The sequence below is a fragment of the Amphiura filiformis genome, chromosome 5 (genome assembly GCF_039555335.1).
Source record: "Amphiura filiformis chromosome 5, Afil_fr2py, whole genome shotgun sequence".
NCBI lineage: Eukaryota > Metazoa > Echinodermata > Ophiuroidea > Amphilepidida > Amphiuridae > Amphiura > Amphiura filiformis.
This window is the reverse complement of record NC_092632.1, coordinates 62,413,720-62,431,408: the sequence shown is the minus strand read 5'-3', so window position 1 is coordinate 62,431,408 and position 17,689 is coordinate 62,413,720. Positions and strand designations below refer to the sequence as shown.

Below are 17,689 nucleotides of genomic sequence, written 5' to 3'. Positions count from 1 at the left end.
TAAATCAGTTGACACCTGTTTGTGTGTATGCATACATTTAAATGAACATTCATAATACTGTCACCTGTTCAGTACATGATAAACTAGGTATTTGTTGTCATTGATTTAATCCCGGGTTTATAGGTTAATGAACTCAAGATATTTACTAAGACTAAAGGGTTCATAAAGTTGTGCCATATCAAAGCGTATATTTTTATCAGCGATAACATTAACATGCTTGTAACAGGGGTATGAGAGTTTAGCTTTTAAGCTGATTCCAGCTTTCTTTTATTGACAAAATTTACCTGTTTTCTTTTATTTTCAGCCCATATTTGGCATTTTTACCCTGATTTTTCACTGTTCTTCAGCTTCCTCAGTAATTTTCCTCCTTTTTTGTCTTTTTTTAGAGGCGTCTCGCACCCCTGTTGTAATGATACCCTTTACCCTATCACATTACATGTATATTGCATGAACCAACTGGTATAGACTTTGAACTGATTAGGTTAATAAAAATTAAAATAATGTGTATCCTTGTCGATGTCATTAATCAGATAAAAAAATACCGGTATATATACATGTATATTGTACACCATGAATGCAAAAATGTGTATGCTCTCATAACAAGAGCTTCTCAAGTCTGTGTGGTACAAAGTTGCTATCCTTTTCACTTGATGGCAATGAATTAGAAGAAGTTGGTTGACATTATCCCTATCTAGCAAACTAGGATATTATATTTGGAATAATTATCTAGAGACATGACAAATGTCAGGGACTTTCCAGGAAATGTAACTTACTAAAATGTCAGGATATGATTCTTCAGCTGGAAGGACGGTATGATTTATAAAATTGCCGACATTTTTCTAACATGACTTTCATTGTGATTGAGTGCAATGAAAAATCAAACCAACAATAAGGTAAAGGGTTTAATACTTAATAATATCATAATATTGTTCATTATAAGATAAACTTTGTATACATAATGTGCTGTGCTACTGATCAGTTGCTCACACAATGAATTTTGCCCATTCAGGTAACCCTCATTTGAAATTCACACTCACTGTGTGGGAGGGAGGTTGAAGTCTTCCATAGGGGAGTGTATGGATTTCAGCTGAAATAGTTCATGAGCCCAGTGGCGGCACTACAGGGGGGGGGCACTTTTGAGGCTAAACCCCCAAAATTATGTAAATTTCCTCTTTTGTAGCAATATTATGTAAAATTGGTTGATTTTGCCCCCCCCCCCCTGAAATTCACTTTGCCCCCCATGCCCCCTCCAGAATAAAATTCCTGGTGCCGCCACTGCATGATCCCACCCAGTTGGCAGTTGTTATAAATGGTGCACAATGCCATACATCCAATAAAAAGATTTTTTGACCAAACCGATCTTAAATTTCACTGTAACACACACTGTAAAACTTAATTTGAATTTCCATCTAACAAAACAGATTTTTCTTGTTCTTTTTCGAACCAACAGAAATTTGCCAGATCACTGAGACGTTTGCTACCAAACCGGGTAGGTTTGGGGGTGGCTGACAGGAATCCCCCCGCTGCTGTAGCTGCTGCTGATGTTAATCAATCACCCACCAGGACAGCAACTATGAGTGACCATGGCCATAGCTTACATCCCAGAGGGGCTGTGGAGGGCAACACCCCTGTCGGGGAAGTAGAACATGCTAATATACTATCTAAGGACATAGGCAACTTATTCGCTAATGAAAACTACAGCGATATCACGCTGGTGGTGGAAAATCGCAAGTTTTGCGCGCATCGGGTGATTCTTGCATCCAGATGTCAATTTTTCAGGTTTGTATTTTTAGGAAACAAACCAAAAGTTAGATGACGTATAAACGAAAGTCTGTGCATTTGAAAGCTGACCCGGGTGACGACGCTGTGTCCTCCCTCCTTCCCTGAGACTTAGTGTGAAGTGTTGAAAATTTCAACATGAAAGGTCAATGTTGACCGATGTTGTTGTGACTATTACAAGCGTAATCAGACTTTTTGACACTCCTATCGAAAAGATTTTCGTTTATAACAGGATAGGACATCACTTTTGGTTTGTCCCCTCAAACATCAGCAATACACTTAACATCTTAACATTATGACAGCAATCCAGCACAATGCTTAGTACAACCTTATGGGTCATCATAGATCATGTCCCGGGATCATGTACTGAGAGTGAAAGTACATTTGGGTAGCCATAACACACAACTTAAAGGGCAGTTTAGATTCTGACAATTAATTCATAACCTCCACTCACACCATATATGCCCCTCGGGATATCCCTTGGTTCCAAAAGAAAATTGTTTAGTAGATTTCAGATTTTTCTAAAAGGGACATCTCGTGATCCATAGCTGCACCTCTGGCTACATAATGTTTATGATGTGCAAAACATTTCTTGCAGATTCATTCGCTTAGCAAAAATATCATCAAGTTTTTATTTTTGTTCTGTTTAAGCCTTACATTAAGCATGTCAAGACCAGGAGCAAAAAAGCGGCTCCTGGTCTTTGGGATTTTTGCTGAACCAGGAGCCATTTTTGCAAACCCAGGAGCAATTTCAAGAAATGAAGAAATTAGTTTTACAGGTTTTATCTATTCCAACATTATCATTTTTACATGGTAGACCAAGCTTAAATCATACAAAATCAAAGAAAGAACATCCATATATTAAATTTATAAAACCTGGCAAGTGGCAACCCAGTGACCCACTCTTTTCATGAACTGAACCAGATAAGTAAATTTCATTCAAAAAGTGCAATAACTTCAATGAACAAGTGTATTGGGATTCTGGGACTCAAGAAGGTCAAAGTGCAGGGTTCGATTTACTTTGAAAAATTTGCGTAGCAATTTTTAGCGAAAACCTTATTTAGGCGATGTTCTGTTCTTATAATATTAGCACATGTTTACATTGAAAAAATTCCTATACAAGCTGAAATTTGTGTAGCAGGTTGTCCAAAATGGGGAGCACCAGTTAAATCGAACCCTGTCAAAGTGGCAAGGTAAATTTAAATTGCATCTGGACTAATATTAATACTTTACTTGCTAAGGGCTTTAAGGGCATTTTAGTTGCTTGTAAGACGAATTAAATGTGACTATTTCTTTTTTCTTTTTAAAGCAATATAGTGGTTTGTCATGTATGTTTACCTGCCAACTGAGCACAAAACCAGTCAATTATACTGGTCAATTTAAGCTTTTATACCAAGAGCCAAACACTTGTTTTTAGTGGCACCTGGTCTATACATTTTTCAATTCAACCAGGAGCCAAAAGGTTGGAACCACTGGGTAAAAATCGCCCGGTGTCTGTCTAATGTAAGGCTTGGTTCTGTAAAATTTTGGGAATAAACTTTTTTCTGGGATATTTGCTCAAACGTAACATAAAAAGAGGATGCTAGAATCACAAAATTCTTTAACCTATTACTCAATATCAAACATATATGATATAAAATTGATCGTTGAGCCCATATTTATTAATTCGAGCTATGAGTTTAAAAATATTGACGAGACGTAGTCAAGTCCAATATTTTACAACTCATAGCGAGACCAATAAATATTGGGCGTGAAGCATCCAATTTTATCATTATTATGTTTTGGATCCAATATTATCACAACTTGGATCCATCAAAACATAATAATGTCTGATATTGAGTAATAGGTTAAAGGAGAATTTTGTGATCCAAATATGAATTTGCAAAATGTCTTGTGACATTACACCCATGTGTTTTAATCAAGTCAGTGCCTGTCTTATTGTTCATTTCCTTTGTCTATTACTAGTATTATTTCCCCCATTTTTAGTTCAATTTTTTGGTTAATTACAAATGATAGTTAGCTAGTCTCTGACACATTAAATTCTATATTCCCTCTGAGCCCGACACGGTATTAAATTCATTCTGAAATGATGAGCAACATCATGTTGCACATGATCATAATTATTATACTGACCTCAAGTGTGTTAAGGGCAAAAGGAAATTGCAGCTAATTTGAGATCAACGGATAAAACGGCATTACCGCAATTACTGTGTCCCATCCTCTCTTTGTCCTATTGATTGCCTTTTGATTTAGTTTTAAAGATGGGCGTGTGGTTTGTCTGCATTAATTTATGACTACCTTTTTAGATTGAATTGACGTCATAGGGGTTGCCCACAAATTGTAGCGTGACTGAATCTTGGGGTAAATTATTGAAAAGTCATCAAATCTTATAGCTACATTGGTTTCTATGGGAATACCTAGGGGAGCAATTTTCCTCTTTAAAATTAGATGGCAAAAAATAAATGGCCAATTACAGTAGAAATCTATATTTAAAAATGCCTAGTTTAGACTACCATATCAGGTGGGGATTTCATATGTGACACGACCTGCCGTGGGGGGGGGGGGGCAAAGGAGGTATTTTTGAAAATTGAGTTACTTATTATTATTATCTTATAATATACAAACATTTACATTAGGCTATCATATACTGACAACACCAACCAAATGTCTTGCATACTTGATTCTAAAGTTATGAAATTTTGGAATGTCTATATCTATTTTCTTATGTATTTTATTGTTTTTACTCCATATTTTTGCCTTTATCTCAATATCAAATCTGCCGTCTTTGGCCCCCATGGACCGGATTGTGTCACATATAATTTTGCCGACATATTGTTACTGGTATAGACAATTAAACCAAATGTTTATTATGAAAATAAGTGGCCATGCATCCTTGTACTCTTTGTACCCACCACAGACCTCAATTATATTGGCTAGTACTTCTTGATACTTAAATGAACATAAAACACTTAATGATTGGCATTTCCCCGTTTTCATTTCATCAGATATCTGTAAAAAGTCAATAATAAAAAAGTATTTTAATACATCAGCATAATTAATTGCCCTTCTTAATTGCCCTAAATTTTGAGGACAATTGCAAGGGAAGGGAGATAATGGTAAAATTGATTTGTGGAAGTCCATTGTTTTAAAATCAAGTAATATCCTGTAATAACTCAAGAACAATAAAATATTGGAAGTTAAAAATAGAACTTGTTTATTATTATCAGTGGAGCTGAAAGAACTGATGATTATTATTTGTCTATGAAACTTGTTAGAAGTATATTTTATATTATATAACTGACCCTCCCCAGGGTCTGTGGATAATGATCGGTAATGTAGTCTATGCTACATGTATTTGTACATGGTTTGCCTTCCACTTCCCATAAATTCATGGAAGTTCCTTTCTCTGATCATGGGTCAGGCGAGTTTCACGCCCATGCTCTTAATGGCCATGACCACTGTAAAGATGTAACATACATTGCCAAATTAAGTCAAAGTACTTATAAAAAGTACCATTACACTGTATATTGAAGAGCTGCGAATAAGTCTATTATGAGCTCACATGCCAAAAAAGGTTCACATTGTATATTTAGTCTGTAGTGGGGCACGGAAGTGTGTAAAAAGATAAAATAATGGGAAAAATCACAATTTTCATCTTTATTATACATATCTACAGGGCCATGCTGTTTGGTGGCATGAAAGAGTCCGCGCCTGATTGCAACGAAATTGAACTACCAGAAACGTCGGCATTGGCCTTTGAAGCTCTACTCAAATACATTTACTTTGGTAGACTCAACTTGTTAGAGCTTAAAGAAGACACTCTTTTAGATGTGCTAGGGTTAGCCCATCAGTATGGTTTTGTGGAGTTAGAAGGGGCCATATCGGACTATTTAAGGGCCGTTCTTAGCATCTACAACGTGTGTATGATATACGATGTAGCTAGTCTGTATTCATTACATTCTCTCAAGGAGACGTGTTATCAGTTCATCGATAGGAATGCCACGGATGTGATGGAAAGTGACTCCTTTCTGGCGCTCTCCGAGGTATGTTGAGATAAAATGTTGTTAAAAAATGCTCACAAATTGATTCCAATCAACTACAATAATACAATACAATTCAACAAGGCAATAATACAAGCAGACAAGTTTCTATTCAGTGCCTTGCAAGGACTACATTGTTCAGGTATAGATGCAAAATTCTTGTTGCAGTTAGATTAGTACTTTTGAATCAAACTAGAGTTTTAAAAAAATCAAGCTGGCAAAAACAATTATGTCAAATATGATGACAAATTTCTTATAAGAATCTTATTGGGGAAAACATCTTACCTAGCCTGCACCTTGACCCTGTTTGATCACTTTCCAACTTTTTTTTTAATCACCAAGATTTTTGCTTTCAGTTCTTAAGCAAGATTTTTCCTTTCAATTCTTAAGCAATATTTACAGATTTTTGTAATGCTACCAATATAAAGTCTGCACAAAAAGTAAAGCAGCTGTTATAAATATGCCTATAGCTTCAGAACTAATAATTGTTTTCACAATATTTCAACATAGAGAGAAGGATGATTTATTTACGCGCATTTTGATACCCCATCTGTCAAATGTCGTTCAACATTAACAACGCAGTAGTGCTTTTAATGAAATATACCCAAATTTAAAAGTTGCAGTTTACAGCGATCAATGGTTATTATGCCAGCACTGTAGCACGTAAAGCACGCCATTATCTCTGCGCTTACTTCAAATCAATACAAATAGCTGCAACTTTTTAATTCGGATATCTTTGTTTCAAAACACTGCTGTATTAATAATATTGAACAAAACTGGACAAATTGGGTATCAAAATGCGCGTAAATAAATTATCCTTCTTTTTATGTGAAAATATTGTGAAAATAGTTCTGAAGCTATAGGCATATTTATAACAGCTGTGTTACTTCTTGTGCAGACTTTGTTAATTTCACTTTGTGTTTAGTAGTGATGTCAGTTTTACGCCACACTGTTGCTCTGCAAGTATGCCAACAAACCGCCCTTGTATGTGTTCATTTCTATATGCTCACCGCAATTAAGTTTGCATGTGCAATTGAATACTGTGACCAGCAAAATATGCATCTCCCAAATGCCACTACATCACTATGAAACTCAAGGTAACACAAAGCATATATATTCAGGTTTGACCTTTCTTTGTTATAATTTGCATAATGCTTTTGTCCACACAGGGAGCACTCAAAGAAGTCATCTCACGAGATTCATTCTATGCAACAGAAATTAATATATTCAGAGCAATCCAGAAATGGGTGGAGCACAACCCTGACTGTGATTCCACCGAAATAGTACAGGCCATCCGGCTACCGCTCATGAATATGCATGAACTTTTAAATATAGTGCGGCCGTCGTCGCTGATGAATGCCGATTTAATACTGGACGCTACCAAGGTGAAATCTGAAAGCAGAGATATGGATCTGAATTACAGAGGATCTCTAGGTAAATATTGATCCACTATGGACCACAATGGCCTCATTGCAGTGGCATAGTTCAATAACCTCAATTAAACAATCATAATGCAAAATTTGACCTCAAGTTGCAGAGTATGAGTTTTTGTACTCAAATTTTCAAAGGTCATTCAATGAATGTACAAATGCATTGGGGTTAAAGAACTGTGCCTTGATAGATGAGCATGTTGTGGATCCTAGTGATATTCACAAGTTACAGCATGCAGTCATAGATTTTCTGTACCAAATAGTTTCCCTAATTAATCCAAGAACTACTGAAAATTGACAAAAAAATGCTGTTCTACAGGCAGACGGATTTACCAAGAAGGGCTTGTAAGAGGCTAAATAACCTTATAAAAATTGCAGAAAGCTTCAATAATCTGACATTTTTTTACAAACATATTTTGTAATTGTTTTTTCAACAAATTGCAGTCAAAATTAATCCACTTCAGCCAAAAAAAGCCCTTTTTAATTTCCTACATCTTTAAAAAAAACCTGCATATTAAATGTGGTTGAGTCTGGCACGTACGTAGAACAGTTTTTTGTCGCCTAAGCACAAATAAGTACATCTGATGATGATAAAAGCATGTGCTTTTTAATAAGCAACACAAGTGACCTGGTATATTAGCACTGCCACTGTCTGCCTTGCCTGCAATGGTGTTTTGAACATCAATTCCAAATTCAACATCACTGGCAAAACCAAACCATGTAAACATTGTAAGAACTGAATTTGACCAATATGAGAGTCTTGGTGATAGGAACTAATCTAAGGGCTCATATTGAAATTCCCTTACACAGGAAGGTGTGCGCCATCCTGCAGCTTTCCTGTGCTAGCCATCTTTTGTTAAAATCCTGGGCAGGGTGTATCACTGATGCATATAATCCATCCGTTTTATGACCAAGCTTTCCTGAGGCGCGCGCTTAGCGAAGGGAATCCTGCCTTCTTTCTGTGTGAAAACGTGGTAGGGTATTTCAATATGAGCCCTAATACAATAATGTGCAAGTGTTTTGAGAAGTAAGAATCGATTCTCTTGAATCTATTTGTGGAGATTTTTCTCAGAAGGGATTTAAACCTTTGATATTTGTTTTAATCATGCTTGAGCGAGACGATAGTTAGTAGCGTAGATAGGGGACGAAGGTGGTTGTAAATTCCATGCAGCAGAAATCATTCGCTGCCAGGCCAGAATATACAACAGATATTTGATCATTTGGGGATTTACTTCCTATTGTTTTGAGAAAAAATTTGTTTCAAAGACCCTACTCCATTGTGTTTAGGAAAAAAAGTTGTCATAGCTATTGTGGTATGAACGGTGAGTGTGACTTGTACAGTGTGAATAGTCAGCTCATAAACTCAGACACAGGTGTCTGCAAACTCAAGACACATATGGCTGCTTGTGAAGCACTAGGATCCACAACATTCTCATCTATCAGGGCACAGTTCTTTGACCCCAATACATTTGTATATTCATTGAATTACCTTTGAAAATTTGGGTACAAAAACTCATACTCTGCAACTTGAGGTCAAATTTTGCACAATGATTGTTTAATTGAGGTTATTGAACTATGCCATTGGGATGAGGCCATTATGGTCCATAGTGAAGGTTGACTGTCGAAAATGAAAAACTTGTAGTCTACATGTACATTGGACAGCTACATGTAGGATGTGATACAGAAACAGTACAGGCTATGATACAGTAAGAGTTCATTAACCCTGTGGCATGGTTGCTGTTAATAGCAATTGCCTGTGATGAGTTAGTTTCAGGTTTCTTGTGATGATTAAGGGGGTTCGAAACGATGTTTCTGGAAAACAGAAAGTAAATTTAGAACCATTTGAATAGATTAAATAAGTTAAGCTAAATACACTGAGCAAAATAGGTTTTGTTTGAAGGAAATCGGACATACGGTTGTCAAGATATACATGTTTTAGTTTCTTTGTATTCTATCGTTTTGCCAATATATTGATGAAGTTAATGAGAAAATTGGCAAAATGTGCTCATGAATATTCATGTTTGCCAATATTATACCAATATCTTATGAATAAACCTTCATACTACTTTTATTTTATATGATTTTGACATGAAACTTTGCCAATGTGTTTCTATGGCCTAAAACATTAACATGTGATTTTCCCGCACATCTAATTAGCATATTTGTATAATTAATTAGCATTATACTTAAGGCTAATTAATTATGCAAATATGCAAATTAGATGGGCGGGAAAATCACATGTTAAAGGTTTAGGTCATAGAGACACATTGGCAAAGTGTCAGGTCAAAATTCGTAAATGTAAAAGTAGTATGAAGGTTTATTCATAAAATATTGGCAAAATATTGGCAAAAATTAATATTAATGAGCACATTTTGCCAATTTTCCTCATTAACTTCATCAATATATTGGCAAAAACAATAGAATACAAAGAATCTTTCAACAGCAATATCTCAAAAACCGTTTGTCCGATTTGGCTCAAATTTTAGAATTAAGAGACTCAGTACACCGGTCGATCTTACCGTTTCCGATGTTGATTAAGATACTTCTTGCATCGATCCCGAGATGCGGAAAAAACCAATAGTCATTTTGTCCCACATAAATGAATAAATAACAAAAACCCCCGATCCCCGAGTGGACTCACCCATTCGGTGACGTCACACACGATAATCATCCCTTATCCTCCTTGGTTTCTAGATGAGATAGACGTGTGGATTTTTTCTTTACCAACGCTAAGTATCATTACGAACCAAAGGATCGAGATATACAGTTTGTTTGTTACACCTGAGGTAAAAACCAACCAGTATAGTACGCTAGGGAGATAGTTTTGACGACATTTTTCGACTAGAAAAGTGACAAAACGATCCAAAAACTTAGCTTGTATGAGTGTTTCCGTTCAGATCACGGAACACATTTTCAAAATGGCCGCCCTTAGGGCGCCATTTTATTTTTGTTCTCACGTAAAACAACTATAGCAGACTAGTAAGTTACAATAGATGTTTGTACAGTACTGTGTATACATGTATGGTGAGTGATTATCGCTATGTTTATGGTGTGCTCTATCGTTATATCTTTCAGTACGCGTCTGATGACGAGTTACTGCTAAGAGTTCGTGGGTTTCGAAGGACCAGCCTGACAAATCTATAACCAAAAGGTTTTCAGTTTTTCATCCCTTTGTATATATATTTTTATATCATACCACTACATCAGCGTCAGCCACTGTGCGTGTGGGTCTGTTTATTGGGCTTGAGTTTGTGTTCGGGGGGGTAGTGCTATACGCTCCCCGATAACTACAATGTCCAGGCCTTGTCAATCATGCCCTTCCCTTGTGGCAGAGTGGGACCCGCATCCACTCTGCTACACCCACAGGGATTGCTCTAAATCAAATAAGTGTGCTTCCTTTTGCATAGGCTTATCGGACATCCACTTGAGGATTTAGAAAGTAGCGCTTCGCTTGGGTCTTCGACACAGACAGAAGACGAAGACTAAGAAACAGAAGCCTACAGGTAAGATTGATATGGTAGGTACTAGCGCGGCGGCAAGGGCCACGCTAAGGTAACCTCTGGGGCTCCTGTCCCGGGCAAGCAGGCGGACCCTCCGCGGACTGCTAGCGAGCCCGAAGGCCTAGCAGCCAGCGAAAGCACTGACTTAACGTCTAAGCTAGTAGCAGGCAGCAGGGCGGTACTTGCCCTAACAGGCGAGTACCAGTCTACCAGTGAGATCTCTAGCGAGTTTCTTGCAGGTGGACACCCGTCTATTGCTGGCGAACGAGCGGGTCTAGCACCCGCGGACGTAGCCGGCGACGGACAGTATGCCAAGGGTACCCCGGGCTTGCCTGGGTTGAATCCTAGCATACAGCGTGCGAACGGACCTCCGGGCTTGCCTCGGCCGGTCTGTAGCACGCAGCGTGCCAGTGGAACCCCAGGCTTGCCTGGGGTTCCACAAGGGTCGAATGAAAACGTGCATGGGTTTAGCAGAGACGATACCGGGCTAACGCTTCGGTGTAGTCTTAGCAGAACCAACTGGGGTTGTCACACGGCAGCGTTCCATGGCGGGACCGCCGAGTGATGCCCTGGGCCTTGGAATGGCTGCCGGCTGTCCTCCGGGACTGGCTAGCGGCTATACCGGGGTTGGGCTCGCAGTCTCTCACGGGACAGCGACCCAAGTGCAAACGGTGGCAGCTAACGAGACGAGCTACGGCTCGACTTCAGTGGTAGCCACTATGCACGCGCCCATAGCTGCCGTGAGTGGTCCGCCACACACAGCGACCTTGGGCGAGGCTCAAGAGGTTAGGGTAGGTAGTTTGAACAGCCTGGCTGATCAACAACCCACTTATGTCCTCGAGAGCCAGCAGAGCGTGGTGATCCATTACAGTCAATGGGTCGATTACCCTCTTATGATCGATCACTATCTATTCAGCGGAGCATGGCTCCATTGATTGATACTACCTATTCAGGTAGCGAGGTGACTGATCGGGGGTATACACGCTCAGCTACCCGTGATACTAGGCAAGCTCCTTTTAGCCAAGGGACAGCCAGTATAGCGGGGTCCCCATACACACGGCTTGATCCTCTAGCGGGGCACGCTGTGAGGCATGGGTACAGTGGTACGCAGCCGGGAGCCCTACCGGGCACCTACGCTACAACCACGCAGGTACCGCAGTACTGCCCCTGGTTACCACAGTCTCTGTGGCAACAGGGGGAGGCGGTACTGGTACTGCCGCTCCATGGGGTTTCCCTGGTGGCGGATCCTTTCAGGGTCAGCTACCGACAGGGTATACCCCGTGGTATCCGCCGCAGGGTGGTTTCTTCCACGGTCTAGCACCGTGGCAAGTGCCGCCTAGCGATGGGCAAGCAGTACCACCAGCTGTTACCCAGGCTGGGCGGCGAGTGGCTAACCCTGATACAGCTCAGGGTAGGCCGCACGCTGCTATGGCTAGGCGACAGCAGCGAGAGTCGCGGATCCCGGGGTGCTATGGCTAGCATCTCGGGGTCTGGTGGGAGTACTCCCTCTTCTGCTGGTGTTCAGTTGGCTAGCCACACGGTGGCGACACCTCCCTGTCCACCTTCAGATGCCCGTCGTCAGATCTCTTCCTCATCAGAGAGTGAGTCAGAGTCTGAAGGCGAGGGAAAGGAGTCGGAAGATGAAACCAGTAGCGACTCACAGTCTGATGAGGCTGTGCAGGTAGCTTCAGGTATCCTTCCCCGCTGCCCGTGAGGAACTCGCTAGCAATGGTCTGCCTGCGGACACCGCTGAGGTGATGAGCCGTGTGGCCCAAGGTTTGGGCCTGGCTTTCTCTCAGGAGGAGTCCGTTCAGGAGGACCAGGGCATCTTTTCAGTAGGATGCCCAGCTAGCGGCGTCCACACAAGGGTCGCCCGCACTTGCATTCCCCGGCGGACCTCAAGGGTAGGTTTCGTGGGGCTGTCAGGCTCGCTGGAGCTTCGACGCCGCGTGCTTGCACGCTTCCACTGCGTGTTTCGCAGGAGGACTACGAAACCTACCTCAGGGTCCCTGACATGGATCCCGACGTTGCCAAGCGCCTGCCGCTATCGGCCAAGGCGCACGGGTCGCTCTCCCCCAGTGGGAGGAGGAGCTAAAGCTCATCGATAAGCGAGCACGCCGCTTATCAGAGTCTCTAGCGTTGCTACCACGCTTGCCGAGCACCTCGGTAGGAAGGTAGCGAACGACCACGGGCAACGCCGAACTCTTCCGCGAGGTTAATCTGTTAGCGGTGCTAACAGCTAACCTCAACGAGAGTTCTATGGGCCTAGCCCATAGGATGTCATCTCCGCCCGGGAGAATGCCTGTCTGTCCCTCCAGTCAACTTACGGCTCCGACTTTGCTGATGCAATGAAGAAGTCAGACTCGGTGGGACAGGGGCTACTCTTTGGACAGGCCTTTTGCGCTACGGTAGAGGACCGGGCAAAGAAGGCCACCAATGAGAGCACTCTGAAGAAGTCGGAGGCTGCCCTGACCAAGGGGAAGGGCAGTAAGGCGAAGAAGAAGCACAAGAAGAAGAAGTCTTCTAAGCGTTCTTCAGCGCCAGCTCCGGCTTCAGCAGGACGCGCACCACAGACTACACCGAGCCGAGGCTACTCCAGCACCTCCCAAGAAATCTGGGAAGCGCAAGAGTAGTGCTGGATCAGTATGGCAAGCCCCTAAGAAGAGCCGTTCTTCTAAGGGTGGCAAACCAGATCGGTCCTGAGGGCACGGGCGGTCGACAGTCCATGCCGGCAGGTTTGGACTTCCACAGGGATTCCCCTGTGGGCGGCCGCTGTGCATTACGCCCAGAGATGGCATGCCATCTCACCGGGCGCCTGGGTATTGTCAGTGGTCAGTGGGGGTTACAGGCTGGAATTTACCAGCCACCCTCGTGGCGCCTGCACGATTCAGAGGTCCACGGTAGTGCCGCCAGACGGCCCCCAGCGTCGGGCACTACTGTCAGAGGTCACTCAGCTTCTCACGGCAAGCGATTGTCCCGGTCTACCCCCCTTTCACCAAGGGGTTTTGGAGCACGCTTTTTCTGGCTCCAAAGAAGACCGGCGATTGAGGCCATTCTGAACCTCAAGCCGTTGAACGAGTTCATCAGGCCCAAGAGGTTCAGAATGGAGACTCTCGCCGGGTGCTAGCCTGCCCCATCAAGGGTATGTGGGCGGCATCGCTAGATCTCTCGGACGCATATCTGCATGTTCCGATCGCACCTCAAGATCAGAGGTTTCTACGCTTCAAGGTACAGGGTCAAACTTACCAGTTTCGATGCCTGCCATTCGCTTGTCCACCTCCCCAGAGTGTTTACACTCCTGGTCAGGGCGGTGGCAGCGCACCTGAAGCGCAGGGGAGTCAACATGTGTTGCTACCTGGACGATTGGTTCATTTACGGACGCACCCGCTGGAGACACAGTGTCTCGTGGAGTTAGTAGTCCGTGCGGTGCGGGACCTGGGATTTCTGATCAACGCCAAGAAATCCAATTTGGTCCCGACGCAGACACCACTATTCTTAGGGGCCCAGATCAACCTCAAGGAGGGGATCGCGGTGCCCTCACCCGAGAGGGTGACGAACATGGCGAGGTGTGCCCGACTCTTGGCCGAGTCAGAGGGGGCACCCGCTGTGGCATGGATGAAGGTTTTGGGCCTTATGGCCAGTATGGTAGACCTCGTGCTGCACTGCCGCTTTCACATGAGGCCTATACAACTACACCTTCTAGCCTTTTACAGGCCCAGTCGTCACCAATATCCCTCGCGGTTCCGATGTCGGAGATCGCGCGAGAGGAACTCTGGTGGTGGACCCATCAGCCCAATTTGACTCAAGGTGTCAGGTTTCCTGCACCAGCGGTGCGTCACGTAGTGACGACCGGCGCGTCAAAGCTGGGCTGGGGGGGCCACATCCACGGGGACTCAGTCTCGGGCCTATGGTCGGCCACGGAGACGGAGTTCCATATCAACCTTCTCGAACTTTGGGCAGTGGAGAGAACTCTCCAGCATTTCGAGAAGGTGATCGTGGGATCTCATATCGTTGTCCAAACAGACAACACAACCGTGGTGGCCTACCTCAACAGACAAGGGGCACCAGGTCACCACGGTTATGCCTGCACGCACTACGCCTGATAGGGTGGTGCAAGGCCAGGCAGATTACGTTGAGAGCGATGCACATAGCGGAGTCACCAACATCCTCGCGGACGATCTGTCACGAGGAAAGGTGTCGGGACCTACAGAATGGTCCCTTGCTCCGCAGGTCGCCCAGACGATCTTCGAGGTGATGTACCACCCTCGATAGATTTGTTCGCATCTCATCGAAATCATCAGCTGCCGTGTACTGCTCAAGGGTCGCAGACCCACAGGCATTCGCCGTGGACGCTCTGTCCGTGAGACTGGGGAGGAATGACTGCTTACGCTTTCCCCCCGATCTCACTGCTCGCAAGGGTAGTGACCAAGATCGGGAGGGAGGATTGCAACGTCATTCTGATAGCACCGTTCTGGCCGAAACACCTGTGGTTTCGACCGATGGTGGATCTACTAGCGGCACAGCCGCGAGTACTCCCCGAGTTACCAAATCTACTCCGGATGCCCGGAGGAGAGGTACCAAGTCTACCACTAGAGCACCTGCAGTTAGCTGCATGGCCCTTATCAGGAACGTCGCGGCGGAGGGAGGCTTTTCATCAGCAGCTGCTTCTCTCATCGCCGGGGGTGGACGAGAGTCTACCCTCCCTACGTATAGTCAGCGTTTGGCTCCCTACTACGCATGGTGCGATGAGAGAAATACATCTCCCACTAGAGCCCCTGTGCCTCTAGTGGCAGATTTTCTGACAGAAAAGTTCAGGTCAGGACTTCAGCAGGCAACGATAGCCAACTACAAGTCAGCCATTCTCTCGATTCATCGGGATTTGAAGACGGGTCGACTATCAATTCAGATGGGTCCCTAAGTCTTCTTCTCGACGGTATGTTCAACGAAAGCCCGCCGAAAGGATGGTGGTCCCTCCATGGGACCTCAACACAGTCTTGGAGTATATTAAGGGTCCCCCTTTTGAGCCCCTGTCAAAAGCGACCCTTAAATATGTCACTCTTAAGGCGGCCTTTCTTCTGGCGTTGGCTTCGGGACGGCGCTGCTCAGAGTGGCACGCAGTCTCGAAGTCAGCCTCCGCTTTTACTAACAACGGAGCGACGCTGTTTCTTCGCCCGGATTTCCTTGCAAAAATGAGCGAAGTACATTCCGACACTCGCCTCTTCCTACCCAGTATTGGGCAGGGTTCGTCAATAGCCGAAGACAGGTTGTGGTGCCCGGTGAGGGCGCTACAGCACTACCTTGGCGAACACAAACCTTAAGAGGGGCTCATGACCGCTTATTTATCACCCACGCAGAACCGCACGGTCCAGCCGCTAAACAGACTCTGGCACGGTGGCTGGTCCAGGTGTTAGTGGACTCGGGGCGGCAAAAGACGCCGCCCCAAGGCCCACTCAACCAGATCTATCTCATCTTCGTGGGCCTACCATAGGGGGTCCCCATTGAAGAGATTTGTCAGGCTGTGTCCTGAAGAACCTGGTCGTCGTCCTTTTCCACGGTTTACTACAAAAACGTAAACCAACGACCAGGCGATAAGTTCACCAGGGCTGTTCTGGGGAGATAACATGGTGGTTGGGTATCAGGTGTTTTATGGACAATCAGAATTCCAACATGGTAAGAACCAGTGTTTCTATTCTTAACCACTGCACTTTCAGTTCAGGGTTTTTGTCTGTTCACGTAGTCTTTCTGTTTCCGGCCGTGAGGGGGGGAAATAGTTTGACCTCGCGATTACCATGCTACCCACTCTCCCGATCCTTATCAGATGCTGGCCAATCTTGTACCTCCATCCGTCGGTTACTTGCTAGATCGATCTTTCAGATGTTGATGCAAGAAGTATCTTAATCAACATCGAAAGCGGTAAGATCGACCGGTGTACTGAGTCTAGTCCCAAACAAAATGTTTGGTAGACTCATAACCGTGCGATCTTACCTTTCGATGTTGATTATCCCGACCCCGCCGCCCCTACAAGTTTGGCCGAGTAGGGGCTGCCCAAGTCGGATAAGGGATGATTATCGTGTGTGACGTCACCGAATGGGTGAGTCCACTCGGGGGATCGGGGGTTTTTTGTTATTTATTCATTTATGTGGGACAAAATGACTATTGGTTTTTTCCGCATCTCGGATCGATGCAAGAAGTATCTTAATCAACATCGGAAAGGTAAGATCGCACCCGTTATGAGTCTACCAAACATTTTTGTTTGGGACTATTATTTTGCATATCTCTATGGAACAAGTCTATTTTAATCTCAACCAGAGCAACTTGATTTTGCCTTTCGTACCACCTTAACATGTATCGCTGTCCTTCACACCTACGTTATATTGCTGTTGCCAGAGACTGTGACTAGTCTAGTTCTGAAGTCTGGATGTTTAAATGTCATGTGTTTGGATATTGTAACAAGGCAGTATAAGCAAAAACAAAATGAATTTCCTTTCATCAGCATCAGAGTAAATATGATAAAATTGTTCCGGTGTTGAAAAATGAAACTCTTTTTGTACGCTTGTCTCAACCTTTGAAACATAATTATATAAACCATTTTTCACCCTGATGTGGCAGCGACGTCAATGTGTTGAGGCAGCTGTGTGGCGTGCACATGTGTGTTTACGCCAGCGCTTGTTGAGCAAACGCTAGCTATTTGAAGCTGCGCCCAATCAAATCCACACTGACATCACTGCCACATCGGTACAAATGGTATAGTCAAAAATACCATTATTATTACTAGTTAAAAAAACACAGTTTGGCTTATTAAAGGGAGCTACCAACCTGGTCTTTAGATGCAGCGTATTGCTTGAATGGCTGAATGTCAAGTATGTGCAGGCTTTTACATTGATTAACTTGCATGTAATATTCTAGTCAAAATATCCTGTAATGCAGTGGTTCCCAAACT

General features: G+C 43.6%; 1 protein-coding gene across 1 annotated transcript in view; it reads left to right on the top strand.

Annotated features, from left to right (window-relative positions):
- Nucleotides 1–17,689, top strand: part of LOC140153506 (BTB/POZ domain-containing protein 9-like) — a 38,785-nt gene that overhangs the window by 2,274 nt on the left and 18,822 nt on the right. Inside the window, 3 exon segments of the mRNA XM_072176274.1 lie at nt 1,451–1,779; nt 5,456–5,822; nt 6,989–7,253. Coding sequence (XP_072032375.1) covers nt 1,451–1,779; nt 5,456–5,822; nt 6,989–7,253 — 961 coding nt within the window.